Source organism: Alligator mississippiensis, chromosome 1, assembly GCF_030867095.1.
Source record: "Alligator mississippiensis isolate rAllMis1 chromosome 1, rAllMis1, whole genome shotgun sequence".
In the NCBI taxonomy this organism is placed as follows: Eukaryota; Metazoa; Chordata; order Crocodylia; family Alligatoridae; genus Alligator; species Alligator mississippiensis.
In genome coordinates this window covers 431,151,405-431,179,240 of record NC_081824.1, presented here as the reverse complement: position 1 = coordinate 431,179,240, position 27,836 = coordinate 431,151,405, and the positions used below count along the sequence as shown (strand labels likewise).

Sequence of the window (27,836 nt, the reverse complement as noted above, 5' to 3'; positions counted from 1 at the left end):
CTGTTTGTTATATTATGTAGGAGGTGGCAATTTGTCTCAGCCACCTCTTAATAATTTATTCCACTGCTTGGTTGCTTTCACTGGGAGGAATAGTCTCCTGATATCTAGGTTATATGGTTCCTGCCTTAGCTGGAGGCCACTGCTCCTTGTTCTCTCATCTCTTAAAATCTACCCTCTCTTCATTTATAGCATTACTTCAAAAGTATTAATAGATCTCGTGATCACATTCCAACTCATCTTTAATTTGCTCAGTCTCTCCTCATATATTTATCATTGTATTGGTTTGTTGTTGTTCTACATTATTTATTTTTTGCAAGTGGATAGGAAAGAACTTTAAGGAGAGGTAAAGTGTGAAAGTGTAGCAGGGAAGACAAATAGGTTTACAATTTGTACACTAGGAAATTCATGTCAAAACTAGATACAGGACTTTAGATGAAAACCAGATGAGTGGCAACACAAGAACATCTGCTTTAACAATCTGGAAGTAAGCGTTTACTGAGTCTGATGCTTTTTATAACTCAGGCTTTATGGTTTCTCTCTCCTCTTATTCTTCTGCCACTTTCATGTTTGCAGTTAATATGCACAACAGGTGTGTTTACATGAGATGTTACTGCGCAGTAGCGCCAGTGAATGTCTTTTAGGTGACACTACTCCACAGTAGTCTAATAATACTGCACAGTAGCATATTAGTGCTGTCTGTCCTGTGATGTGCTACTGTGCAGATGCACCCAATGTCTCCTAAACTGCAGGACATAGCTTCTATCTCACCATACAGGGAAATTATAATTCATTGCCAATATTCTGAATACATAAATTATGAAAAATAATCAAATTTGTCAACTCTCTCAGAATAAAATGTGAGTAAATAAATAATATTTTTAAAATAGGGCTTCAGAGAACTGATTTATGCACTTCTACTGGTTGCCCATTCCTGTTCAAATTTTGATTTAACTATTTGATAATCAGGGATCCTGATTTTCACTGATTAAAAAAGTCTCCAATTTTCAGGTTTAAAAAAGTAACCCAACATCCATATTTTCTCATGATTAGAATGAAACACCACATTATATATAGTGTTTCATTTTAATCAGAAAAATGTGGTTCTTGGGTTATTTTTTTAATCCAAAAATTGGGGATTTTTTTATCAGAGAAAACTAGGATCCCTGTTGATAATAAATACATTTAATAAATAAAGAGTGTAAGTGGTATGTAATAAATACACCTTTTTTAAAAATGTTCCTGTTTTTCTTCCTTTATTCTTCCCAAAGTAGTTTTCCTTTGACTACAAGAGGAAAAACTCATTCAGCGACACTAGTGCAGTTTTATGAATCAGTTACGATATCATCTCCTGGTGAAAGCATGGTTTTGTTTATGCCCACAATAATTTCCATAGGCAACATGGAGTTCAGTCTGCAATTCAGCAGTCTGTATTCAAAGTATCTGTGCATATGCTTAACTCCCAGTCATATGCCTAGACATGTCTAAACTGCTCAGGAGTACCATAGTGAAGCAGGACTTGCTCACTTATTCCCACTTGGTTTGTGCCAATTCACCAAAATGAGGCACCATGGCTGCCTCACAGCACTGCTGAAAGTGTGCCCAGTATTATCATAGAATCATAGAAAGAAGGACCAGATGGGACCTGTAAGATCATCAAGTCCGGTCTCCTGCCATGGGCAGAAGGTAATTGGCAGAAGTTAATTGGGCTCAGATAGTTCAATGGAGGTATTTGTCCAGCCTCCTCTTAAAAACCACCAGAGATGGTGACTGCACCACCTCTGCTGGAAGTGTATTCCAAATTCTAGTTACCCATATGGAAAAGAAGTTTTCCCTTATGTCGAGATGGAACTTTTCCTTGATTAGCTAGTGTCCATTGGTCTGTGTCTTCCCGGGGTGGGGCGGGATGACAACTTTTCTCAAAAGTTGTTTTCCTAGATCCTGGTGTTCTCCCTTGACATATTTGTAGGCGACTATCAAGTCACCTCTCAGCCTTCTTTTGCTGAGGCTGAACAAACTCAGATCCTGAAGTTTCTTCTCATAGGGCCTGCCCCCCAGCCCTTGATTATGTGGGTGGCCCTTCTGCACCCTTTCAAGCTTGTCCACATCCTTCTTGAAGTGTGGTGCCCAGAACTGGACACAGTATTCCAGCTGTGGCCTCACCAATGCCAAATAGAGAGGGAGAACCACCTCTCTCAATGTGTTGGCAACACAACTGCTGATGCATACTAGAGTTTGCTCTGTTGGTGACTTTGTCACGCTGGTGGCTCATATTCATCCTCTTGTCAACTGACACCCCTAGGTCCCTTTCAGATGCAGTGCCAGCCAGTGAACCACCACCCATTGTATAGGGTGACTGTCTGGATTTGAATATCTGTTCACATGCCACTTTGGCACATGCATCTGATGTCGGATGTGGTGGGGTTTCGTGTGACTTCTGGAGGGGTGCTCGATGACTCCGGGGAAAACCCCAAAACTCGCCTGCCACAACTTAGAATGAATCCTCAGTGGTGGGGTCTCCCATTCGGGGCCTCTCGGGATTGGTCACACTTCCTGATGGATATTCGTGGGGTTCCACCTCCTCTACACCCCTTCAATATGCCAGCCTCCGCGATAAGCCACTTGATCTTGATGTGGCTTGCCCTCCGGTCTTGTCGATCCCTGCTCTTCACACCTGCTTGGTTACTATCTTGTTCTTACTATCTTGTTGTTGTGCTCTGGGGCGGCTGGATGCCCAACTCTCCTGGATGTCCCTCTGGCCACCTGTCGGCTGTTTGTTAAGTCTGCAGGCTGCTCCTGTCCTCCGAGCACCACCCATACCCCATCAAAGTAGAGCTAATGGTAATGCTCGGGAAAAAAAAAGGACAAGAAAAAAATCAAAGGGTACAGGCACAAAAAAAAAAAGAAAGGGCATAGGAAAAAAAGAAGGCTGGGAAGAGAGGGGAGGTCAGGCTAACTAGCCCTTCCACTGTCACAGCCCTAGTGCCTGTGCCTTAGTGTGTCCCTTGATGCTACTCCAGGTCTCTGCCCCCGTTGAGGTCTTCCACCGCTCTTCCTTGAGCCTGATCTTTTCCTTCATGCCGGCACTGCCTGCGACCAGCATAGAGAGCTTCCACAGCCTCAGCTGCCTCCACCGCCCTCTCTTGCTCTCCATTGGTGCCGGCTTTTATCCTGGCTGGGTGGCATTCATTAATGACGTCATCCGCCTGTGCCGGCTCCAGCTGTAGATAAGTGCGGCTGATGAACCACGTGAGGGTTTCTTCCCAGCATGGTTTGTCCTGTGCCCAGTGGCCTAAAATAGGTAAGTGACCCCTGATTTCAGGGGGTTTTGTCTGGGGGCAGGTTACCCCTATCATGGGTCCCCCCACAGGGAGGGCTTCTTGCTCCCCACTGATTGTTCCTGGGGACATATAGATATGGTGAGGGTTCTTCCTATCCAGATGAAAGACCCAGCATTTGTCCCTGTCGAACCTCATATGGTTTTGCTCAGAGTCCATAGGACCAGCCTGTCATGGTCTTCCTGAATCTTTGACCTGTCCTCTGATGTGCCCGCTTGTCCCCACAGCTTGGTATCATCTGCAAACTTAATCATTGCACTTTTCACTCCTTCATCCAGGTTATTAATAAAGATGTTAAAGGGCATGGGCCCGAGCACAGACTCCTGGGGTACACCATTGGAGATGGCCTTCCAGGATGAGGCCACCCCACCAATTATGACTTGTTGGGATCGACCACTGAGCCAGTTCCCAATCCACCTCCCTGTAGCCTGGTCTAGGCCAGTACTCTCCAACTTAACTGAGATGATTTTATGGGAAACAATATCAAAGGCCTTGCTGAAATCTAGGTAGATGACATCCACCTCCTGTACCATGTCCAGGTTATTAGTTACCTGGTCATAAAAGGACACTAGGTTTCTTAGGCATGATCTCCCCTCTACGAAGCTATGCTGGTTGCTTCTCAGTACCCCACCAGATGCAAGCTTGTGGTTGATGGCCTCCTTAACATTTTTTTAAAGATCTTCCCCAGGACCGAAGTCAGATTGACCAGTCCATAATTGGCAGGGTCATCCCTTTTTCCATTCTTAAAGATGAGAACCACGTTCAGCTTTTTCCAGTCATTAGGGACAACTCCTGAGTTCCACTGTGTCTCTTACTGTGTCTTGAGTATGCTTGCTGATATGCACTCAGCATCTGTAACAGGGGGCAAAGGTCCCTATCACTTTAAGAAGGAAAGAGCAGCTGAGCTACGGCCAGCTACATTTGAGTATGCAACCAGGGCAAAGCCAAGATAAGGGGCTATGGGGCTGCAAGCTAGGTGCTTCACAGTAGGCAAGAAGGACAGAGCTCCAGATGGGTATTAGACAGTGATGGCAATGCAGTAGAAGCAGGTTGATTATTGGGCTAAGAACCACTTATGTATAGTAGAGAATCTAAGAGGCAGGAAGAGTTGTGCACGGAGGGATACAAGCTCAGCTTCTGAGCCAGAGCAGAGGGAGTGGCCCTGACCTGTAGAGTAAAAGGAACTCCTGCCAGTAAAGGCAGCAAGAGAGAAAACTGCAGACCCAGGAAGATACCCAGAAGGCTGGGTGGGAGCCAATAGATTGGAGGTAGGGTTCTTGCAGCAGGTAGAGACTAAAGGTGGGGTTTGTGTTCTGAGTTGGAAACCAGTTGGTTGAGATTTTGTTTTGTGTTTTACCAAAGGAGTGGAAGTCATGAGGGTGTCTTGGGGAGGCAGTCTGTGCTTTGAGCCCTGCAAAGGGCAAAGAGAAAGAGGGTGCACCCTGCAAAGGTCAGGAGCTGGGCGAGAGAGATGCTGAGAGAGTGAGGAAGCCACCTACAAGGGCTAGGAGTTCTAGTGAATGAAATTAGACTTAAAGCCACAAGGTACAGGCGTGGCTATGGGGGAGACTGGAGGTCATGATTAGAGCTCCATAAGGCATTATTAGGGCAGGTAGGCCACATTTAGGGCCTGATTGGTGCCCATAAGGAGACGCCCCAAGACTGCTTTTGGGGGCAGAAAAGCCTTGAGGACTGTCTCGAGGGAAGACACCAAAAGGGGCTACTCTGGCCTCTAGGGGCAGCCTCCCAAGATCACCAATTTTGTATCAAAGCCATAGCAGGAAAAAGATAGGAAGTTAGGGAGAACACAGCAGCAAGGGGTGTCAGACTCTGGGGGCTGCTATACCATCTAAGGCAGCTACATTGCCTTGTTTGGGGGGGTTTAGAGCAAAGAGAACAGGAATGAGAGGCACAGAGGCTTCATGGTTGCGGTGTACCAGAGGCAGGGCAGTCAGAGTTCTTAGGTACCACTGATTTTCATGGTTGAAATTAAGCGCACGATTAAGTGTTTTGTTGAACAGAGACAGGCTTAAGCATACGCTAAACTACCGTGTTAAACTGGGGCCTCCAGTTGCTTCCTACATCTGTCTCTTTTATGCATGATGTCATAAATAATGAAGTCCACATTTCAAAAGTACCTTGTAAATTTTGAATGCTTCAGTTTTTAACGTGATTAGCTTTCAGTTCTTAAGGCCCAACCTACAGATGTTTTTAGGACAGGCAGCACAGAATCACCTCAAAGACAGCTGCAAGTGCTCAGAACAACAGTTTCAGAACCATGACGGCTTGTAATACATGTACTTGGAAATGCAGGAGTTATATAGAAGGCACTTTATGTAATGAACTCTTTATGTAATGAACTTACTGAACTTGTGAACTTGCTGTGTTGAACTTGGAGGAATAATAACAGCTCAAATAACTTAGGACTTCTCAGCAAGGAAATGCAAATCACTAAGCATGTACATCAAAGAATAGCAAGAACTTGCAAGGACAAAGCAGGAAAACAAAGGCAAAAAATGATACACCTGGCAAGAGATGTTAGAATCAAGGACTGAGGTGGTATTTTTTTTATACTAGATGAAAAAGAAGACCAGGAAATCTGTAAGTCCAGTGCTCCAAAGCAAGAGTTAACTAGTAACAGAAGACCCCCAAGAAAGCAGAGCTGCTGAATGACTACTTTGTCTCAGTCTTCACAACAAAACTAACAGCAACCAGACAGCTATCAAAATTAATATAGACAAAGAAGGGGAAAGACTGTGGATCTTGATAAAAGAGCATGTCAAATATCTTTTAACAAATACAAATGAATTTAAGTCAGCAGGACCTGACAAACTCTGCCTCTGGATCCTGAAAGAACTACCTGTAGAAATCTCAGAGACACCAGTAATAATATTTGCAAAATCATGGGTGACAGACAAAATCCCAGAGAACTGAAGAAATATTAACGTGGTACCCATATTTTTTTTTTAAAGGTGGGTGGGGGAGGGAAGGATGACCTAGGGAATTACAGATCCATCAGTCTAATAGCGAAATTGAGCTAAGAAAGATTATCTTGTTTAGTGGAAAATATATTTCATAGATTTCATAGACATTAGGGCTGGAAGGGACCTCGGAAGATCATCGAGTCCAGCCCCCTGCCCAAAGGGCAGAAAGTCAGCTGGGGTCATAGGATCCCAGCAAGATAAGCATCCAGTTTGCTCTTGAAGGTGTTCAATGTAGGTGCTTGAACCACCTCTGGTGGCAGGCTGTTCCAGACCTTGGGGGCTCGGACAGTACAGAAATTCTTCCTTATGTCCAGCCTGAAACGGTCTTGTAGTAGTTTATGACCATTCGACCTAGTCATCATCCCGTGGGGTGCTCTGGTGAACAAACGTTCCCCCAGATACTGGTGGTCACCCCTGATAAACTTATAGGTGGCCATCAGAGCACCCCTGAGCCTGCGCTTTTCCAGGCTAAAGAGTCCCAGGGCTCTCAGCCTGTCATCGTAGGGTCTGCTTCCCTGACCTCTGATCATGCATGTGGCTCTTCTCTGGACTCTCTCAAGCTTCTCCACATCCTTTTTGAATTGTGGAGCCCAAAGCTGGACACAGTACTCCAGCTGCAGCCTCACCAAGGCCGAGTACAAGGGGAGAATGACGTCCTGGGATTTGCTTGAGAAGCATCTATGGATGCAAGCCAGCATTTTGGTCGCTTTACTAGCCGCAGCATCGCACTGCAGGCTCATGTTCATCTTGTGGTCAATGATGACCCCCAAGTCTCTTTCTTCCATAGTGCTAGCCAACATAGCACTGCAGAGCCTATAAGGATGCTGCGGGTTTTTCTTCCCAAGGTGGAGAACCTTGCATTTATCAGCATTGAACACCATCAGATTCTCATCCGCCCACTTGCTGAGCCTGTCCAGGTCAGCCTGGATCACCCACCTGTCTTCTGGTGTGGATGCTTTGCCGCAAAGTTTGGTGTCATCGGTGAACTTGGCCAGTCCGCTTCTGACTCCAGTGTCCACATCATTAATGAAGATGCTGAACAGTATGGGTCCAAGGACAGAGCCTTGGGGGACCCCACTGGTCACCGGACACCATGATGAGTGACTTCCATCAGTTACTACCCTCTGGGTCCGACCACGGAGCCAATTTTCCAGCCAGTGGATCATAGAGGACCCAAGGCGACAATTGGCCAGTTTCTCTAAGAGGTGATCATGGGAAGCCGGATTGAAGGCTTTTTTGAAGTCAAGATATATGACATCAATCTCTTCTCCCTTGTCCAGGTGATAGATCACCTGGTCATAGAAGGAAATGAGATTGGTCAAGCAAGACCTACCCGCAACAATCCCATGCTGGCTATCCCTTAAGATGTTGGCGTCGGCCAGTCCATTAAGGATGGCCTCTTTAATAAACTTTTCTAAGATCTTCCCCGGGATAGAAGTCAGGCTAATGGGCCTATAGTTAGCCTGATCCACTTTCCTCCCTTTCTTGAAGATAGGCACCACATTGTCCTTCTTCCAGTCTTCGGGCACTACACCAGAGCGCCAAGAGTTTTCAAAGATCCATGCTAGAGGCTGGGCTATGATGCTTGCCAGCTCCTTGAGTACCCTGGGGTGTAGATTGTCAGGGCCGGCTGACTTGAAGGTATCCAGCTTCTCAAGATGTTCCTTCATGAAGTCAGCATCAATGGAGGGCAGGGGATCACCCTCACCCGGACTTCCCTGTCCCGTAGCGGGCATGGGCATCCCATGGGACTGATGAAAGACCGACGCAAAGTACCTATTTAATAGGTTGGCTTTTTCCTGGGTGTCAGTTGTCAGTTGCCCCATCTGGTTCAGCAGGGGTCCAATGTTGCCCCTGCTTTTCCTCCGGCTCCCCACATATCTGAAAAAGGACTTTTTATTGTCCTTGATGCTCAAAGCTAGTTGGAGTTCAGTTGCAGCCTTGGCTTTCCTGGTCTGCTCCCTACAGGACTGGACCAGTGCAGAATAATCCTCCTTGGAGGTGACTCCCATCCTCCATCCTTTGTAGGCCTTTCTTTTTAGCCTCAGGAGGTCTGCTAGGTCCCTGGAGAGCCAGGGGGGCTGCTGTGCCCTCTTGCTACCTTTCCTCCAAGATGGAATAGACTTAGTTTGTGCATTGAGGATCGCTCCCTTGAGGAGTCTGGCTGAGAAGAGCCTCCTCCCTAGGGGAGAGAGGTGGAGGCCATCTCTTCCCAGCAGCTCGCTGCCTCTCTCACCAAAGAGCGGGCTGTGGTCATTAAAGCCAAAGCCTTCCTGACGACACCAGTGCCGCAGTCTTTGGTTGACCATGTGGATCCTCCTCTCCCTCCTCGGCCCATAGCCTAAGACTGGGAGGATCGATGAGAACACCACCTGTGCCCCCAGACCCTTTAGCCCCACTCCCAAATCCCTGTAGCACCTCATGACTCGGCTGGGAGCACTCCGAGCCGTGTCATTGGTGCCCACATGAATTAGGAGCATGGGATAGTGGTCTGTGGGTTTGAGGAGCTTGGGGATCCTCTCCGCAATGTCCCGGATGCGGGCCCCCGGGCAGCAGCAGACTTCCCGGGCTAAGGGGTCAGGGTGGCAGATTGCCCCCTCAATCCCCCTCAGGAGGGAGTCTCCCACAACAAACACCTTACATTTTGTCTTGGGGAGAGTAGGGGTGGTAGCTGCAGTTGGGCCCATGTTGCCTGTGGGAGCCGGCAACTCAGCAGGCTCTGCTGGAGCAGCAAGAGGTGCGTACCTGTTGCTCAGCTCTGGCGGGGCAGGGGCCTTGGTGCGGCGGGCCTTAGGGCCCTTGACCACCGTGGTCCATGCCCCTGGCTGGACAGAGCGGGAGGTCCCGGAGTCCTCCTTTGGCCTGGAGGGAGACTGTGGTCTACCCTCTGCCTCCTGGGGGAGAAGGGCCTGGCAGTAGGAGTCTATCTCCTGCTCGCAGTCCCTGATGGCACACAGTCTCTGGACTGTGGCCTGGAGCTCCTCCAGCTGGCGCGCCAGAGACCCCAAAAGGGAGCAGACCCCACAAGGGGAGGTCACCATGCTCCCAGGCCCCAGAGCCTGAAAAAGGGGCAGGCAGCCCCCGCAGCTGAGAGCCAGGGGCTCCGTCTGCATGGAGGCCGGAACCAAGGGCTCCGTCTGGGTGGCTGTCTCTGAGGTGCCGGGGGGGGGGCCGCAGAACCCGAGGGGACCCTTGGGGTGCGGCGCGTTCCCATCCATGTCATGCCTCCAATATTAAAAAGGAGAGATGATTGTTAGCATCTATGCAGTGAAAAACACTGAACCATTAAGTCAATTGACTCCCTCAGCTACCTGAATAGAAATGCCACTATTGCTGCAAAAAGGAATCAAAGTGGGGTGCCTCTATTCCTGGCAGAAAATCAACTCTCCCAATTTTAGGAGGCTAAGTTTTGGGGGAAAGGTATGTGTAAGTAAGAACAAATCATGCCAAGTCAATGTAAGTTCCTTCTTCTACAGCATAACCAGTTTGACTGATCAAGGAAAGACAGTGGACATAATATACCTAGATTTTAGTGTCATCAGTAAACTAGAGAAATGTGGGCTAGACAGAATTACTGTTAGGTAGATTCATGATTGGCTGCAGTGGCAACATGTAGGAGGTGCATGGTGGTACATGTGCACCCCCTGAGAGCACTGGTGTACCCCGTGACTGGCCATGCTCACCGCTTAGGTGATGGGCAGGGGGGGAGGCAGGAGCTCCGGTGCTCCCCCTGCAAGCACTGGCCAAACACTGCAGCTGCTCCCAGAAGCGGCTACAGCCACTCCCGTAAGCAGCTGTAGCTATCAGCTGCAGCAATTGGCCATCACGGGATTACCCACGGGATCTCCCCAGGCAGTGAGATTGGCCACAGGGGACCCCCCCACCCCCGCCAGTCAGCAGGATCGGCTGCAGGGGGACCCCCTCCCCAGTTGGCAGAACTGGTTGCGGGGGGGGGAGGGGCACGTGCCCCCCGCCCTCGCTAAGGCGGCACCAGTCGGCCAAAATTGCCTGAATAACCATAAGCAAAGAACTATAAACAGAGCAATGTCAAAATGGCAGGTTTCGAGCAGGGTTCCACAGGTGTCTGTTCTGGTCTAGTGCTGTTTAATATTGTTAATAATGACTTGGATGCAGGGAAAGAGTATATTGATCAAATCTGCAGATGATGCAACGTTAGGAGGGCTGCAAACATTTTGGAGGATGAGATAAGAAGAAGGAGGACAAATGCAAAGTACTGCGTTTATGACAGAACAATTCAATTCCTTATTAAAATGACCCGTTAGGCTGCAGTACTACAGAAAAGGACCTGGGCATTATATTGGGCTACAAGCTGTATATAAGTCAAGTGTAGATTCTTCTTTTTTTTCCTTTTTTCTTTTTTCTTTTTTGGAACAAGTTAGTAACATACTGGATTGTATTAGCAAGGGTGCAGCCTACAGCTCAAGGGAAGTGATTCATAGGCTAAATTCAGCAGCGGTGAGGTCTCATCTGCAGTACTGAGTCCAGTTTTAGGCACCACACTTCAAAAAAGACAAAAGCAAATTGAAAAGAGACCAGCAGAAAGCAACAAAAATGAATAGAGATCTAAGAAACATGCTTTACAAGGAAATGTTGGAAGACATTATTTAGTCCGGGGAAGAGAAAACATCAGGATTTGATAACAGTCTCTAAATATATGAAAAGTGGTTAGAAAAGAAGTGAAAGACACTTCTTTGTGGCTGTAGAGAACAGGACAAGAAATAAGATTAAATTTCAACAAAGGAAATTGAGAGCGGACGTTAGGAAAGTTTTCTATGTTTAAGCACTGGAACAGATTACCTAGAGAGACTGTGGAGCTTACATCCTTGGACGTTTTTAAAAAAAGGTTAGACAAACACTGGATGAAATGATTTAGACAGGGATGATCCAGTCTTGAGCCAGGGATTGCAGATGACCCCCTGATGTCCCTTGCAGTCCTCTTTTTCCATGACCCTATGGTACAAAAGGGTCTTGACAAATCAGAGAACCTGAATATAGACAAGAAAATGAAATTCATCAAAGACAAATGTAAGATGTTACACCTAGGAAACTAAAACCAAACATGCATACATACAGATGGGAGATAACCAGTTGGGCAGTAGTGTTGCTGGGATGGATCTGGGAGTTATGATGGGTCACAGATTTAACATGAGTCAGCAATGCAGCAATGTTATGCTGTCACAAACCAACACACATGCAATTTTAGGCTGCATCAATAGGATTATTGTATGTAGGACAAAGGAGGTAATATCATTCTACCTGGTGCTTGTTAGGTCTTAGCTGGAACTTGTGCGCAGTTCTGGGCTCTGCAATTTTAAAAAGATATACAGAAACTGGATAGGATCCAGAGACAAGTGACAAAGATGATAAAGGAATTGGAATGCAAGCCATACAGGGAAAGGTTGAGAGAACTAAGTATGTTTAGTTTGGAGAAAAGGAGATTAAGTGGGGACCTGATAGCAGTTTTCAAATATTTGAAAGGTTGCCATAAAGAAGAGGAAGAACAACTGTTCTCTCTTGAAACAGAGTGCAGGACATGAAGCAATGGGTTTGAACTGCAGCCAAACAGATGTAGATAAAATCTCAGAAAAAAGTGTTACTATTAGAATAGTAAGACAATGAAACAAGCTGCCCAGGGAAGTTGTAGGATCTACTTGGAAATTTTTAAGAAGCTGAATAAGTACGTGTCAAGTATGGTTTATGAATAGCACATCCTGTATTTATGCAAGGGGCTGACTTAGATGCCCCATGAGATTCTTTCTTCTCTCTGATTCTATGATTATCTGAGGTCATGAAGTCAGCTGAGGATCTCAACTATTGTATTTACAATGTTAGGCCTAATTTTAAACACCTAAATAATCCCACCACTTGAAGTAGGATTACTCTCATACTTGAAGTTAGGCACAAATACCATGCTTAACTGGGGTCCTACATGGCATGGCAGCTTTTGTGCAAACTGTATCTCAAAACACCAACCATGTAGAAATAGAATGTTAAAAAAATAATGGCAGAGGAAGAAATATTTTAGAAGAGATGTGAAAAACGTGATAAGCTAAGAAGGTGTAACACTAAAGAAAGAACTTGTGTTACTGATTTCAGAACTTGCAGAGGAAAATGTTCCACACCAACTTTGCTGATATGGACTGAGAAAAGGAGCCAAAATTGAAAAAAATGGACTGAAAGGAGAGGCAGGTTTAAAAAAGAGGCAATTTTCAACTCAGCAGGGAAAATAATGGAGAAATTGTAGAACTCTTTGAAGATATGGACGGGATCATGTTTCTGAAGGTGTAATTAAGGTATCTCTAGAGTTAATAATTACTACCTAAAGTAAACATCACTTTGTCTAAGTACTATTTTTTTAGTTGAAAGTATTTTTGATATAATTATTTTGCTAGTATAATTTGCCTATATGGAATATTTATAAACATATGTTCTGACAATGGCTAGGCAGGTAGCTGATAGTGATTGCTGCTACTGAGCAACTAATTGCATGTGTCTTACAGTACCTGGCCTGGTTTTTCTTTTTTGTCTCATCCACACATTGTTACATCTTGCCTTTTAAACCGTAAGCTCTTTGAACCATGGCATCATTTATTATATTTTTGCACAGTGCCTTACACAATATGCCCTAACCAGGTGAAGGACAGGTGCTCCAATAATATAAAAACTAAATAATAATTAAAATATTCCTAACAGAAAGGCACGCTATTGGGAAGATAACAAATTTATATAGGGTGGGCTGAGAAAAAAATAGTTCTAAAAACATCCTCTTGGCTCCTGAATTACAAGTTTCAAAACCTTGAGTCTATCTGATCCTCCCATTTTACCTACCTTAACATTGTTGATCTAGCTCCAATAGCCTTGAGGTAGTCAGTTCATTGACAATTGTACCAGTACTTTTGAAAAGAATGTTACATTATTAAAGTTTGCAAGCTGCTACAGACAGATTTAGTTGCTATCAAGATACAATAGATTCTCTTAGTACAAGAGTGTTAAGCCCATCTTAAACGGGGAGACATTTTAGTTTCTTATTTAATTAAGCAATAAAGGACATCCGTGAATGAATGCATTCCAGTGCTATTTGTGCATTCCTTGGATGTCTTATGAGAGCACAGCCAAAGGTTGCTTTTAGTCACCTGAGAAGTGTACTAAGGTTCCAGGAAAGCCTATTACTCTTAAAAGTATACTTAAAAACTCAGAGGCATTTGAAACATTACACTGGTTTGTTTTGGAAAATAAATATTTTCTATGTGGTAATTTGAGCTCACAAATGAAAGCTCAATACCCTATTAGAAACATAATTATCCTCACAATATTAAGCAGGCAGAAAATTGAGGATCTTGCCTAGTAAAGTTAAGTGACTTGCCCCAAGTCACAAACACATGACAAAGCTAGACATAGAACCACAACTTTCATAGAACCACAACTTAGTGATTCTCAGTCTAGTATCCTAATGTCTAGTTTACATACTAAGTATTTCACAAAAAGCACATAACATTTTTTTTTTTAAAAGCAACCCTTTATTGTTAAGACACACTGGGTGTGTTTATATGACATGTTTTACTGTGCATTAGACTAATCTAATGCACAGTAATGTGTCAGTGTTTACACATGTGCAGCAATTACTGCATAGTAGTTTATTCTAATGCACCGTTTTCTAGTACCTATAGCTACAGGTACTAGAAATCAGCACATTAAACTAATACACAAAAGCGCATGTACAGATGCTGACAAGGAGGAAATCAGGACCAGGCCTGATCTCCACATGGCTGTGAGAGATGTCCCAGCGGCTGGGCAGCTTCCCCCCAACCATATAGAGTCCAAAACCCATCCTGATCTCCACATGGCTGGGTGGCAGATACCCAGCAACTGGAACAGCATTCTCCTGCCCCACAGAAATTGGAACCAGCCCCCTGTGCACCCTGCCAGCCCAGGGCTGGCACATGGGGGAGCCTGGAGCTACCCCTGCCAGATGGAAGAGACAAAGCAGGGCAAGAGCAGCCCTAACCTGTACTGCACCCATCAGGAGCAAATGTGCTTCCAAGTCACATGTTTAGATGAATGCAGGGGGACCGGTTTAATGAGCCTGAATTTTCTGCATGTGTAGATGCAGGGTCAACTCTTGGGATGGGAGGGGGTGAACTGGGGTGACTGCCCTGGGCCCTGCACTTTGGGGGACCCTGTGGAGCCAGGCTGGCTTCATGTCTGGCTCATGCCACCCTCCACCCTTCTCACCACCATGTCTGGGCCCCACACAGGCTGATTTGCCCCAGGCTGCTATGATTGTCTCTGTATAGATGTGCCCACTGGAACTTACTTTTAATAAGACTTTTGTACAAGACTTAATTTTTATCTACTAACAAGCATATGCATAGTCATTTATTACAGGTTGGTATTCCAGGGCATTAAGGTGCCTACTCCTTTAAGGGCAGAAACTGACTAGACAGAGGGCCCTAGAAGCCAGACAGAAACCCCACAGGTGCAGGTTACTATGGCAGCAGGCTAGTGAGGGAATTAGCCTGCACCTGCAGCTGGTCTGTACAGCCTTGATCCAACCAAATACACACTTAAACCAAAAAGTAGCATCCTATGACTCCAAATTAAAATCCACAGTCAACTCCTATTGACTTTAATGGTGTGGAATCGCATCTAGTGTGCATCCCACTGATTTCAAGTTTAACATAACTCATGGAGTTATGTTACACATGTCCTTAAGTGCTTTTCTATAGGACCCAATACAGGTAATTTAGGGCCACATCTAGATTACATTTACATGAGATCTGGGTGCTTACATTTCAGCATAATGAAAACTTAGGTGCCCTTACCCCTTATTTTGACTGGATAGAGGTGTTTTACAAGATGAATGAGGAAAAGCAGGCACTTTTAAAGAGGAGACATGTAGGATGCCTATACACATGCTCAGAGGTGGTGGGGTTGTTTTAATTAGAGAAGTTCCCAGGCAGCCACACTAATTAAAATGCCTCCCCGTCACATGTATTAAGCCCCCACATGTTTAAAAATGGCTGCAGAATGCTTTAACTCAAGGGCAGGCAAAATATGGCCCACGGGCTGGATCTGACCCATGAGGCCATTCTATCCGGCCCACGGGCCCCCTAAAAAATGAATCCACCCCCCCCCCCCACTGGCTGCTCAGCACCATCTGGTTCCCAGCTGCAGATAAATATTAATTTTCTAAATTTTTGCCTGCCCCTGCTTTATCTAAACCTCATTTGACAAGGTTCAGTTAAACCACCCACAGCCATTTTAAAACGTACAGAGTCTGAACATGATACCGCAGCAATGCTGTAGCATTCTTATTAGAATATGGAGCTGGCTTGATTAATGAAGACTGCTCCAACACGTTCTAATTAGAACACCAACGAGCACATTTATAGGCAGCCCTAGAGGTCACAAGTAGGAAAAAAGAATCACAGGAGTAAGTCTTAATTCCTCATTCAGAAGCTTAGGACCCTGACTGAGGATATGCAATAAATACTGTAATTCACTTGCAATCAAGATCTCCAACTCCTTTTTTTTTTTGAGAGCAGGCACCTGACTTCCTAAAATCCTAGTGGTTAGAGAACATACCCCTTTTGTCCAATATCCTAGTGGTTAGAGTGCTCCTCCAGGAAGTGGGAGACCTGGGTTCTAGGCCACCCTCAGCCTGAGGGGATTCAAATCCACATCTCACCATTCAAGTTGCTGCTTTAATTATGGGGCTAGAATAGACTGGGTGATGGTAAGGGCACTGTCTATCCCTCCTGTTGAAGCCAATCACTGGGCAGGAGTGAGTCACAGGGCTGGAAGAACAAATAAGGGAACATATCTTTATAGCTTAGCAGTTACCGCATTCCTCTGTGAGGGGGAGGCTTGGGTTCAGGTCCTTCTGGCCAGAATTCTAGGCATTTTGTGTTATACAGTTGTTAGCTAAAAAACAGAAATAATACTGGAATGAGCCTCTCTCTGGGACTTAGGCATCTTTCTAGCACCAGTCGAGATTGCAAGCATTTAGGTGCCTAGGTGATCAAACTGGATGGTTTCTGAAGCCCCAGCCTGTGGGCCTCAGGAAGTTTTTGGTTCAGAATTATAGAATTATAGAGCTGCCTGAACTTATGTGCTTATGAAATGTTGTTTACTTGTGGAGCAGACAATCTGGACTGCTCTTTACAATTTAAGTGCCTACAGAATCAAAGTAGAATTTATGCAAAATTTAAGCATCTGCCTGGATGTGGCTTGTAATCTTTGCATGTATCAATTTTCACTTGTGTAAAACAGGAACAGTCATGATTACCAACTTTTCAAAAGTATTTTGAGATGTACTCTATAATTACGAAGTATTCTCTATTTAATAACAGCTTCTGATCCAGCTGCAAAGAAGCAACAGAAGAGAGAGAGGCTGGGATGTTCAGATTGCTGGGCTCCACAATGAAAAATCATTTTTAAGTGTTAAGTACAATTACTATTATTACTATTTTAACATTCTCTACCTTAGTCTTCCCTATCTTTTTAAAGCTTATGCAACAAAGAACAAAGACCTCTAACAACCTTTCAGTTTTTACTTTTATTTAAATCCAAGAGAACTGACGGTGCTACTTTTTTTGCAAACAATCATTATTTCTAAAAGGAATGTACCTTGGAAATGAACAGTGAAGAGTTCTTTCAACTCTGTACACATCTCTGCCGCAATTCATTCCAGTGCAGGCAAGCTGCCTTGTACTTATGGAGACAATGAATAGAGTTGTTACTGGGTTATCTTCCTGAAAAAAGTGTATGTACAGAGAGAAGGAGGCTGTAAAGTAAGGTTAAAATAAGAATAACCAGTTTTGGTGACTGGATATAAAAAAAGAGTGAAAAGTAGAAATTAGATAAAGGCACTGTGACTCCCAGTTTGTCTACGTATCTTTTCTAAGGGACACTCTTTGGGAATGGATTCACAGCTGTGACATAATACTTTATACTTTTAGTGCTTCTTTTAGTTTTTCTGTTACATGTATCACCAAAAACTCAGCTAGCCAGGCACAACATTGTTTTGGACCATGTATATCCAAAAAGCAGAAATTTATATAGAACTTTTTATGAGAGCACCTCAAAGGTGTTTGGAAATGTAAACTATCACTGTAGTGAAGCTGCCTAATTATTGGACAGTATATTATCTCAGTAAAGCACCAGCCAGTAGAGGGCTCCATATTCTCCAACTACAGAAAAGGGAAGAATGCTATGAGGTCACTAAGTACTGTGGTTAGGAGAGAGCTGGTGAATGTGAGTAAAAGAAGCAGCAGCCCAACAACTGAGAATAGAGAGAAAGACCAGGTGGTATACAAACCTGGTAAAAAGAGAGCTAACCACAGGTGGCACAAAGCCAGCCACAAGCCACAACAGGAAGACCCAGGGGGCAGTGTCTGGGCAAGATAGCATGAAGGGATCCCAACAAAGCTCTTACTCCTATTCTCCTGTTTTAGACAGCCTTAGGTGCAAGTTAGGAGCTTTTGTTTATCTCTACCTTTAACAGTAAGAAAATTGTGACTAAGTTATACTCTTTCTCCTTTTACTAGCCCTAATAATTTGCATTTACTCAAAGTGTGCACATTGTTATACGAAATCAGAGGGTTACCTCTGAAGTGCTCATAGCACTTGCCTTCAAGTATATGATGCGCTCAGTACAGAGGGAGAGATTTACTACAGCATTATTAGGGTAAAAATAGAGGTCATTGCCAAATGAAGTGGGTGACCTGTGGCAAAATGTGTCCCGCTATGGCTGATGTGGACATGTTCCCCTTGCCAGGGATTCCCCACGTCCCTTGCTGGCCCATGCTTCCTTCCTGGGACCCATGTCAGGTCCCATGATGACCTATGCATGACGCAGAGGCATGGCTCAGCATGGATCCTGCCACGGAGTGGTGCAGAAGTATGGGCTATGGGGAAATCCCCAGCACCCTGCGTCTCCACACCAGAACCTGTTTCAGGCTATACTTCTGCATGAAGCACAGATTGGCATGAGTCCTAGCAAAGAGGTGTGAGGCAGAGTGGAAAGCAGGGACTCTCTGGGGGTGCATTTCTGTAAGCGTGGGAAGCCTGCATGGGTCCTAACGTGGAGGAACAAGGCCACACAGGTCCTGTCATGGAGGCACAGGGCACTGGGAATTCCCTGGGTCCCTGCTTATGGAGATGTGAACCTAGAGATCCCAGGGCTGGTCTTAGTTAAAAAGGGAACCCCAAGTTTCCCTTCTTATGGAGAGGCACCATGAGATGCTCTAGGGCAGTCTCTATAAGCAGGAAAACCTGGGCAAGTGCTCCTGGGGCTTGAGAGGGCCAATTCTGCATGGGAATTCCCAGGGTGTGCAGGATCAGGCCCCTCAAAGCCCCAGAGCCACAGGGTGGCTGGAGAGTGCAGGCAACTCCAGGCTGCCTGCACTCTCCCACCACACAGCAAACAGACATCCACCTCAATAAAGCAGCACTACTTTACACAAAATTTTATCGTAGCCACTGATATGGTGGGACAAAACCTAGAGGCGTCTATTTGATCACCATCTGTACTGCCATAAAAAAATTATGGCAGCACAGATGCAATGTCAAGAGATGCCTGTTTCTACCTTCAGTAGTATTATTCAGCAGGGTTGGTTATATTAATAACCAGGGATCCTGGTTTTCTCTGTTAAAAAAATCCCAAATTCTCTGACTAATACCCTCAAAATCCACATATGATTAAAAATCCACATCCATGATTAAAAGGAAACACCACTATATATATAGGTATTAGTTGAACACATCCCTGTTTTATTGATATATTTACAATTCAAAGGCAATTGGAAGCCTACCAGTGCCTCAATCATTATAATAAAATAGAATTTAACTACCTATATATTTTTGCATTGGATTTTGTTTTTTTTTTTAGTATGGAAAATCAGTTCTCCCTGCCCTCTTTGCTCACCAGGATGTGGGTCTAACTGTGGCCATCCCCGCAGCTGCTTTTGGGTGAGCAGCAGCCCTGATTATGCTGGTGCCCCTCACTCCTAAGCCACAGTCCCCTTATTCCCAACCTGCAGCCACCCGTCCCTGCCAGTGCTCTTCACTCCCAACCTGCAGTCCTCACCCCTCCCGGTGCTCCTCACTCCCAACCTACAGCCCCCCGTTGCTGCTAGTGCACCTCATCCCTGACCTGCAGCCCTCTGGCCCTGCCAGTGCCCCTCACTTTCAACCCACAGTCCCCTGCCCCACTTCCAGCTATGCTGACACCCCTCACTTCCAACCTGCAGTCCCCAATCCTTGCCAATGCCCCTCACTTAACCCACAGCCCTCTACCGCCGTAGCTCCCTGGTACCCCTCACTCCTGACCTGCAGCTCCCTGCCCCCCCAGCCCTGCCAGAGAGCCCTCCCAGTTGCACCCCCTCTCCCCGCCCCCACCCAGCCCCACGCAGACTCACAGGATAGTGGTCTGTGGGGACATGGCGGCCTCCAGCATGAGGTGCATGCAACGGAAACACAGGCAGAAGCTGGGACACCATAACACACACCCCTGTGCTGCCAGCTTGGGTTGCGCTCCACAGCAGCAGCATGAAGCCAAGCTTGGCTCTGGCCTAGGCCATGCAGTGGGTAGCAGGAGAGCAAGGGGCTCCAGGTAATTTCCATCCTGCCTAGGCTGAAGTACAATGGCTGCAACTTGTGTAGGCAGTGGTAGAGTAAGTCTGGCACCAGCACAGGCTGGAGGAAGGAGGAGGGGACACCTGTGGCACCCCTCACCCCAGGGTGGCCTAAGCAACCCTCTCCACCTGCTGGCAGCATCTTCTGGCTGTCCCACCCCTGCCCTGAGAGCACGGGCATGAGGCCCCAGGACTGCTGCCCCTGAAGGACCCCCCTGCCCCTGCCCCCACTGGAGGGTCAGGTGCCTCTTGGAAGCCCTGCTGGCAACAGTGTGGAGCTGGGCTCACTGGCAGCAGCAAGCACTGCCTTAGACCCCCCTGCCCTGCTGCAACCCTGCTAACCAGACACTTTCCCTCCAGTGCCAACAGGCACCTGCCTCCCCTCCACACACACATCACCTTCCACACACACATGTCCATCCCCCACCACACACACGCAGCCCCCTGGACAGTCCCCAAGCCCTGGCCCTCCAACCCCCTCTCCCAAAAGACTTACCTGTATCCAGCTGCCAGGGCTGCTCCTACCACGCTGCCTCGCTGTATGCTGGCCACGTGTGTGTGTGCGCACATGCACATGGTGCCCCCTACCTCCACTCGCCATCCCCCCTCTCCCAAGCAGCTACTTGCAGGCTAGAAGGCTGGTGGTGATTTCCCACATTTTTCTCCTTTAAAGGAGAAAATTACATTTTTCTGTGGGAAATGGAAAACTGGATCCCTGCTAATAACCACTCTTTATGATAATATATGTATTATAGAGATGGTCAAAGTGAAGCCCATGCCAAAGCTCAGAGATCAGGGAAAAGTGAAATATACTTTTGGCCATTTATTTTGAGACAAGTTTCAGCAGCATTGGGCTTTCATTTGGTTACCCGTAATCTTTAAGGAGCCAGAATCCAGAATCAATTGGTTGTAGAAAAGTCCTGGTCAAACCCCTCCATTCTCCAGCAAGCATTCCTGTGCCAAGGTCATAAAGGTGACTACTTTGATTCCACACCTGCCAGGAAATGCCTCACATGGAGGAAGTTTCCTCGGGAACACTTATGGCAGGTTTATGACTCCTCTACCTCAAGGAGCCATGAAGCAGAAATGAATCCATTCCAGATAAACATCTTGTAAGAGACTATACAATAAGTAACAGAGAGGAAGAGAACACAAAAATAAGTATATCCTTTAATCTCTTGGTTTATTATTACCAATGCAAAAGAGTCAAATGCTAATTTACACTAGGATAAATCATCTTTTTTGGAGTCATAGGAATGAGACAAGTTATTAAAAAAAGATAAGCCTTTATGTTGGCTTAAAACTATAATTTTATGTTGTAGCTTTTTCATTTCTAGCAGTGTCTATGGATAGTCTCTTGTAATTGCTTGGCAGCTATAATAAATCAACCCATGTGTCTGGCATGCAAGTTTCTCTGAAAATGTTTATTTTTGTCAGGAATAAAGCTATAAAATACATTTATTTCAAAATGATCATGGATATCATGCAAAAAAACTTCTAACTTCATTCTTCTCCCTTCTTGGTAGGAAACTTTCATATAATAGGAACTCTGAAGTGAGCCTTGTGCTTGTGACAATGGGGTAAGCTGATTAGAAATCATGAAAACCCTTGTTGCTTTTTAGCTTTATTCCCCCACAGGCTGTATTATAGCTCTCTAACCAGTCCCACAGCATTGAATGATGTCATGGGATCTGCAGTTCAGCAAGATGAAAGGGATAAAGCGGAACCCGCTGGCACTAGGGAAAGCTTTCCAACACACAATCCACAGCACAGCTTGGGAACTGAAAAAGCTACAGCCACTCAGCTCTAAGCATGGAAGAATCATGTGCATTCTCTCACCACAAAGAGGAAGAAAAAAGCTAAAATGATCAATTTTTAAATAGAAGAACTCAAGAATTTGAAGGCAGAATTTAAAAGGACAACTACCTGCTGGAAAGGGAGCTTTTTCCTCTCCAAAGCACTGCCTTTGATGTATGACAACTGATCACTGATCAGATTACAGGCATTTGGTCTCAGTGCTCGTCTGCCTTTGATCTGCATGGTTAATTTTATTTTCCTGGATTTGGAGTTTCGTCTGGGCTTGTGCTGACATACTTTTTTTTAAAGGAGGTAAAAGCATTTCATACAATAGCTGGCAGTGTAAAATTAAGCTGCAAAAAGGTTGACTATTGGAAAAAACTTCAGCGGATAGCAGGTACTGAATTTTGTATTTCTTTATACCTTTGCATTGCAGGGTTTCTTATAAAATGACCAAGCTGCTTTGTTAGCAAAATTGCACATCATGATATATGCAGTTTAAAAGCTACAGTCCTACCTATGAATACAGTAAGTAGTTTATTCAAGTTTTATTTGCAAATCTGGTATGTAAAATAGTAGTAAGAAAAAGCTAACTAAAATATATACTACAAATTAATTTGAACTAATATTTTTGGTATATAACATTTTATGTCTTAGGGTTTGTAGTTACTGTGTTCAATTTTTAACATTAGAAAAAACTAATCATGTCTGTTGTGTACATGTATATATTATTCTCTCACAGTTTGCTTCTGTCCATATGTCAAGCATTCTTCAACAGTCCTTTTAGTTTTAAGAGTGGCATACTTAAAGAGCATTTTTGCAAGAGCAAGTACTTTTTATGATCATGAGATCCTGATTTGTAAGATATAGTCCTTTTCTTTTAAGTGCAGAGTTGTTCAATTTGGCATTTTAAACTAGTAATGAAATTAGGGAGGGTCTTTCACATACTTGTTAGAACTAATAGCATATGTTTATTAAATAAAAGGGCTTTCTGTAAGGTATTTTAATAAAGGTACTAAAGAATCCTTAAGCATATCTAGTGTGAAATCTTAGACCTATTGAAGTCAATGGGAGTTTTGTCATTAATTTTAATGGGGCCAAGTTTTACAGCTAATGTGTTATATTTAGGCCCCCAAATTTAGCTAACTAATTACTGTGTGTATGAAAAATGACCAGTCATTCACATAAAGTGCTTACTGAGTAATAATCTCTTAAGATATTTAAGAAACATTCAAATTCAGACAAGTTTTCAGACAAGTTCAGGGATAACTTTTTAAGGGCTCAGCACCTAGAGTTGAAGCCAGGTGTTTAAAAGATTTCAGTTCCTATTCAGGCATTTAAATACAGGACAGATCTTCAACAGAGCACAGAGCCCATCACTGAGGCCAGATCTGCAAAAAAGCTTGGCAGCTTGTATTATGAATACGTTTAAAAACCTGGCTCAATTAATAGGGACTGAGCTCCTTGGAAAAGCTGACTAAAAATGTTTATCTGAAAACTTTACCCTAAAGTGTATTTACATTTTAAATACATTTTTTACTACAAAACTACAGCTGCCAGACAGAGACAACACAAGACATGACATAATGAACATTCAGTAAGAAGGGTAATTGTTTAAAAAAAGACTGGGATAGGTCATCAATCTACAACACACTAAAAAGGATTTTTTATACTTTAATGAAATGTGTATGAAAGTACTCTAACGTAATACATATACATTTCTAATGAGTTGCATATAATTCAGACAACCTAGTAAATCTGGAGAAGATTTTAATCAACATTTTTAGAAATATGCAGTCAGGCTTCATTACTCAATCTGTTTGCAAACTTATTTCATGTCAAGTTGGAAAAAAAGAGGAATCCGTCTACAGAAAAATCATTGTGAATATGTTTAAACGACCAAATTTTAATTTTCTAATAGATTCACCAAGTCTGATTTCAACTTGAATTTTCAACCCAACCAATTCATTCATATTCCTTTTTAAAGATTCCAGTCCTTACATGACATTATAAGGAACATAATTAACAATGTATAAATAATACACGGTGTTATTAAAGGCATAGCTAGGGTAAAAATGCAATACATTTTCACTTACGGAAAAAATACTTCCTTAATGGTTGATCATTTTATGTGCCTGCAAAGGGGTGTCCTATTTTTGTTTTTAGTTTTATTTACCAGAGTTAGCCTTTCTTGGTCATCTTCCTTCTTCCTCTCCTCACCCTTCTTGTTATTTCATTGACTTGAATTACATCACCTTAGTTTAGGAAACTACTTCTATCTGCTGTCAAGTCATAAGAAAAATTATTAACTTTCTAAAAGGACTACTGTATTTCATTTGTTTTAGTTCATACAAGAAACAAAAATATAGTTAATTCAGTACATTATGAGCCATATAAAGTATAACTGTGAGAGCATGTTCCTACAAATATTCACAGAGACAGGAGTCACTTACATAATACTCCCATCTAAAACAAAAGGACTGCTCATGTGAGTAGGTTACTTATATATGTAACTGTTTGAAGCATTCAAGCCATTAAATTACATTTAGAATATATCAATTTTTTGCTTAAGGAAAGAGATGCCTGTATTTTAAGTTATCTTGCCTCATAGTTAGACATCCATTATATGCATCCATTTAAAGTGGAGAACTGAAGTCTACATACAATTAAATAAATATTAAACTGAAAGATCACTTGGGGATCAGACAACCAGAAGAAAAACTTCTGTATGTTGTTACTTAAAGACAACAATATGAGTTTAGCCTTTCATCTATCTGACTTTTAAAGATTTAATAATAATAATTATTCTTGGCACTTACAAGACTTTACACTTACAATGCACTGTATAAACATTAATTAATGCTTAGATTTAATCTGCACAAAGAAGTAGAGTTCTCAGAGGTTTTTTTAAGCAAATCTGGCTACAGGAGGGCTCACATGTAAAAATATTATTTATTTATTAAACAGAATTGCGCAATTCTTAATTATAAATATTGAGCCATTTCCAGACAGATTGTCTTAGATAACATCATAAACATATTCTGAAGTTTGTAATAGTTAAGAACATCAAAAGACACTGTAAGGCTTTACTGATACCTGTTTCCAACAACGCATAGTAAGTGTACATGCATGTAACAGTTGATGAAGGAACTGTCTAAGTGTTTTCAGATATAGAGATAACAACTTCCTACTGCTGCACGGTGTCTGTTTCCACAACAGATGTCATTCAACTTATCCTTGTCAAAAGGATCAGCCCAAACTATTTCCCAAGTGTTTCTCTTTTCTTTTCTCAGAGATTTCTCTAATTTTTGCTATAACATTTGGTACAGTTACAGATGGTGTATTAAGTCTTTAATTGCTAAAGGGTACTAATATTTTTAAACACTGATCAAAGACTGCATCATTTAAAATAATGTTTGTGATTTCCAAAAATTCTGCAACATGCAAAGAAGTGATTCACCCATTCTATAGTAATAAGGAAATAAACAATGATATCTAAAATGTGAATGACAGGCGCTGTACAAATTTCAACACTATGGGCTGCATCAATCCACTGAGTACTTGCCATCAATCCACTGAGTAGTAACTTCCTCAATGGGAGTTCCATGTGAAGAAAGTGTATTAATATTTTCCTTTCAATGGTAATTTTCCACCACCCACACCCCCCCCCCCCAAATGTTTAAGGTTTTGGGGTTTGTTTTGGTTTTTTTTGGGGGGGGGTGTTCTAATTACACTATTTTGAACAAAATATTTGAATTGCAGATGGCAATTCCACAAAGAGAAACATATTTACAGGTGTCAACACAAAACGGATGCATACTTAACAGCTGTCTGTCAATGGCAAGAGGATGTAGTATTCAGTGCTCTGCAGCAGCTGTTACTTACAGCAGATGTACTAGGGTTGTACATTAGCTTGTCATTCTTTCAAAAATTCCACACTCTTAGAGGTCCCTCTGTTAAGAGTACTAAAATGTATTCTTCATTAGGTCATTTTTCAGTACTTAAGCCTGTATTTGTTCAAACAGTGACAAACCTGGAAGCTCTTTCTTGTTGGAACCATGTGCTTCTTAAGAGCCAAGTAATTTTATTTCAATCTTCTAATTTTTCATTGAGTTTATTTTTTGTTTATATGGTTCCCTCCCCCAAAAAGCCTTAGGATGGCTTACAATAAAAACAGTATCAGTCATAAAAATAGATAAAATACTAAAATAAAATAATAAAAGATAATACAACTCCCCTAAGCAGTACCCCAAAACTTAACTGTGTCTGCTAAAAGCCTGCCCAAATAAAGTCTTAGAGCAATTCTCAAAGATGTCCAGGCTTGGACTCCGCTGGCCTCAAGCGGGAGGGGAGTTTCAAAGCTGTGGAGTGACTGTCCAGAACAACCTCCTACATACTTCTGCCAAATGAACTTGGTGCACAAATAGACCATGTGGGAGGTTGTTCTCAGGGGACTGTAGAGATCATGATGGAACACAAGGAGGGCGGAGGGCTCTCAGGTATGTAGGGCCAAGGGCAGGACCCAGAAAGCTACCAGAAAGCAAGAGAAGACACAGGAGCAATGAACTCCTGTCATTAGGCAGCTGCCACGTTCTGCACCAGCTGCAACTTCTGAATGCACATGGCAGTAGTTGTATTTTACCACACAAAGTCAAACCTGTTAGGGAAGAACAGAACAAATCAACCCCCCACCAAACCCTGACTTGTTACAGTACTGGGAGCTCTAAAGCTTAAACTAAGTGAAGTGCCCTCTTACTGAAACACACCTCTTCCACATTTCTCCCTCTTTGAATCATCCTAATCATAACACAGCCTAAGGGCGGTTCCTGGAACTTCCCCCCTCTGTTGTTTATGTCTTGGCAGTTCCATCAACTCTTTGGGCACTTTTGTGTTTTCAAAGGGTGGAGGGGGTGGCACTGTAATTGGAGTGGCTCAAAGAGCTGCTCTTAATTAAACCGCTGCATCATCTTGTGTATCAGCATGGTGGTGGGGGCATTTGAACGAAAACTTGTTTGATGAGCTTAGATAAAGCACCCCTGGCACCACTTTGAAGCGCGGGGATGCGGGAAGGTGCTGGAGCGCACAAATGACCATGCTCCAGCAGACACGGTTAGTCCCACGTGCTTTAACTACAGCATGTCGGTATGCAGGCACCAAGCAGAGAGCCGGGAAGCCCCGGCTGAGCAGATCCAGCCTGTTGCCTCTGTTCTCCCGCAGCAGCACCACGGCCTGCAGAGGTGCCCTTGGTGCCTCGCACGGGAACAACGGACCTGGCCGGGCAGCTGGATGTCGCCACGCCCTTGTCGCATCGGTGTCCCCGGGCAGGTGACAGAACAAAAGGAAGACTGCCGGGGGGGGGGGGGGGGGGGCAAAGGGGCAGCCCCGGCCCAGGCCCAGGCCCAAGCTCTTCCCACCCACCGCGGGCAGCAGGGAGAGGGCGGGCGTTCTACCGCCACTGCGCAGGCGCGCCCAGGGCAACGCAGCGGACCCGAGAAGGAACCGTCATCGCTGCCTCGCCCCCGCGTCTCCTCCCTGTCACCTCCGCGCCTGCTCTGCTGCCGGCGCCGCCGATTGGCTGCCATTGGTCACGTGAAGCGCGAGGGGCGGGGACGCGGCGGACGGTTGCCAGGCTACGGGAGAGCGGAGAGGCGCAGGGCGGGACCTCCCCACCCGGCCGCAGGTGGGTGCGCGCGGCGCCTCCCTGCCCCGCTCCTCCCGCTGCCTGGGGCACAGGGGGCCTCGCTGCTTCCAGCCGGGGGAAGGGGCGGCGGCGCCTGCGGGAGGTGCGCGGCTCCCGGCCCCGGGCCAGGCGCGGACGAGCGGGGAAGGCTCCCGGGTGCTGTCACCCTCGGCGCTGCCTCTGCAGCTCGGCCGCGCCGGGGAGGCGGGAGGGCGGCGGGCGCTCTCGGCGCCGCTCGGGACGGATCCCTGCTGCCCGGCTTCTGCGGCTGCACCTCACTGTGACCCCCCTCCCCACTGCCTTCCGGATCCCGCTCGCTGACCTCCTCCTCCCCACACTTGTGGCCACCACAAGGGAGCAGGCAGGGAAAGGTCACTCTGCG

The 27,836-nt window shown here is 44.8% G+C and overlaps 1 protein-coding gene across 6 annotated transcripts in view; it reads left to right on the top strand.

Moving 5' to 3' along the window:
• Positions 1-21,551: 21,551 nt before the first annotated feature.
• Positions 21,552-27,836, top strand: part of TNFRSF19 (TNF receptor superfamily member 19) — a 106,186-nt gene continuing 99,901 nt past the window's right edge. For 2 of the 6 annotated variants that reach the window (XM_059720459.1, XM_059720443.1), the window contains exons 1-2: positions 21,579-22,086; positions 22,211-22,302. In XM_059720459.1, coding sequence (XP_059576442.1) covers positions 22,294-22,302 — 9 coding nt within the window. In that variant the 5' untranslated portion in view covers positions 21,579-22,086; positions 22,211-22,293. Of the gene's footprint in view, positions 22,172-22,210; positions 22,303-27,365; positions 27,455-27,836 lie in introns of those variants that run through there. The other 4 variants (XM_059720457.1, XM_059720441.1, XM_059720448.1 and 1 more) reach the window with 4 other exon arrangements.